The 1,312-nt window shown below is 44.7% G+C and overlaps 1 protein-coding gene across 1 annotated transcript; it reads left to right on the forward strand.

Annotated features, from left to right (window-relative positions):
* The first annotated feature begins 470 nt into the window (after window positions 1-470).
* Window positions 471-845, forward strand: LOC110792007 (uncharacterized). Its single transcript, XM_021996798.1, has one exon. It carries the CDS (start codon window positions 471-473, stop codon window positions 843-845), a length of 375 nt encoding a protein of 124 aa, XP_021852490.1.
* The last annotated feature ends 467 nt before the right edge of the window (window positions 846-1,312 follow it).

Here is a 1,312-nt window from a genome sequence, read left to right on the forward strand (position 1 = left end):
AATAATATAATTATAGTAAATGTATAATATCCCTTGTGTATAACTAATTAGTCCCCTAATTTAGCCTAAGATTATGCTATTAGTTACAATATTAGTTTGTATATATTGATGATTACACAATCAATAGAGATCACGGAAAAACCTTATCTTACATGGTATCAGAGCTGGTTACCTTCCTATAAACCTCTACCCTAGCCGTCCCTTCTCTTCTTCTTTCTTCGTGATACCCCATTCATGGCCGAGCAAGTTGGGTTCCATTCTGCCCTTATTGTTACCAATGTCAAGTCTCTCATCTCTATCACACTTGACCTAGAAACCGGCCAATATCACGAATGGGTAACACTTTTCAAGGTACAAGAAACGGTGCACTTTGTCCTTGATCACATCATCCCTCCTACGGATGAAGAAGAGCTTGTCGCCTCCGTCGCCGCCAAAGATGCTGACTTGCCCTATAGAAACGACTAGATTCCATGGTCCTCCAGTGGATTTACGCCACCGTCTCTCCAGAAATTCTCCCCTCCATCCTCATTGATGACGATCTTGCTGAAAATTCCTGGAAACTCGTTCATCAGATTTTTCAGGACAACCAGAATTATAGAGTTGCTTTCCTCAAAACGAAATTGACCAACACAAAGATGGTGGACTCCTCGGTGGTTGCCTACTGCAATCGCCTAAAGTCTCTTGCAGACCAATTGGCCAACGTTGGATCTCCTGTCTCTGATCAACAACTAGTGCTACGCACTCTTGCGGGACTGCCTGAAGCCTATTCCTATTTTCTCACCAATATACAGCAGAAGAAAACTATGCCTTCCTTCATGAAGATTTGTTCTCGGTTAAAGCTATAGGACACCGCTGCCAAAGAACGCACTCGTGACGCCGGGTCCACGACCGCTCTTCACATGGACGATGATCCTCCGTCACAACCTCCAACTCACAATCATGGAGGTAATTCTAATTCCAATGGTCGTAATTCTCATAATAATAATAATCATAACCGTGGCAGGAAGAATAATTATAATCGTGGCAAAGGAAATAATACCAACAACAACAACCGTGGCCGACCAGCCGGCCGCGGCGGTGGTGAGACCAGCAACCACCAACCTACGGTGGATCAGCCAGCCACACCCACCGTTAGAGCTGGCAATTTCAACCGAATCCGATGGATATCCATCCACCCGATCCAAATTATACGGACGAAAACCCGAAAATAAGTGGATGGTTGACGGATGATGGATTGATCGGATGACGGGTGGGTCGGATATGGATGAAGGTGCATCCAACCCACCACCCGATCCATCAATCTATTACATTA

This window comes from Spinacia oleracea, chromosome 4, assembly GCF_020520425.1.
Source record: "Spinacia oleracea cultivar Varoflay chromosome 4, BTI_SOV_V1, whole genome shotgun sequence".
NCBI lineage: Eukaryota > Viridiplantae > Streptophyta > Magnoliopsida > Caryophyllales > Amaranthaceae > Spinacia > Spinacia oleracea.

Coding starts and splice junctions, on each gene's coding strand:
- LOC110792007 (XM_021996798.1), top strand. CDS start 471: ATGGTCCTCCAGTGGATTTACGCCACCGTCTCTCCAGAAATTCTCCCC.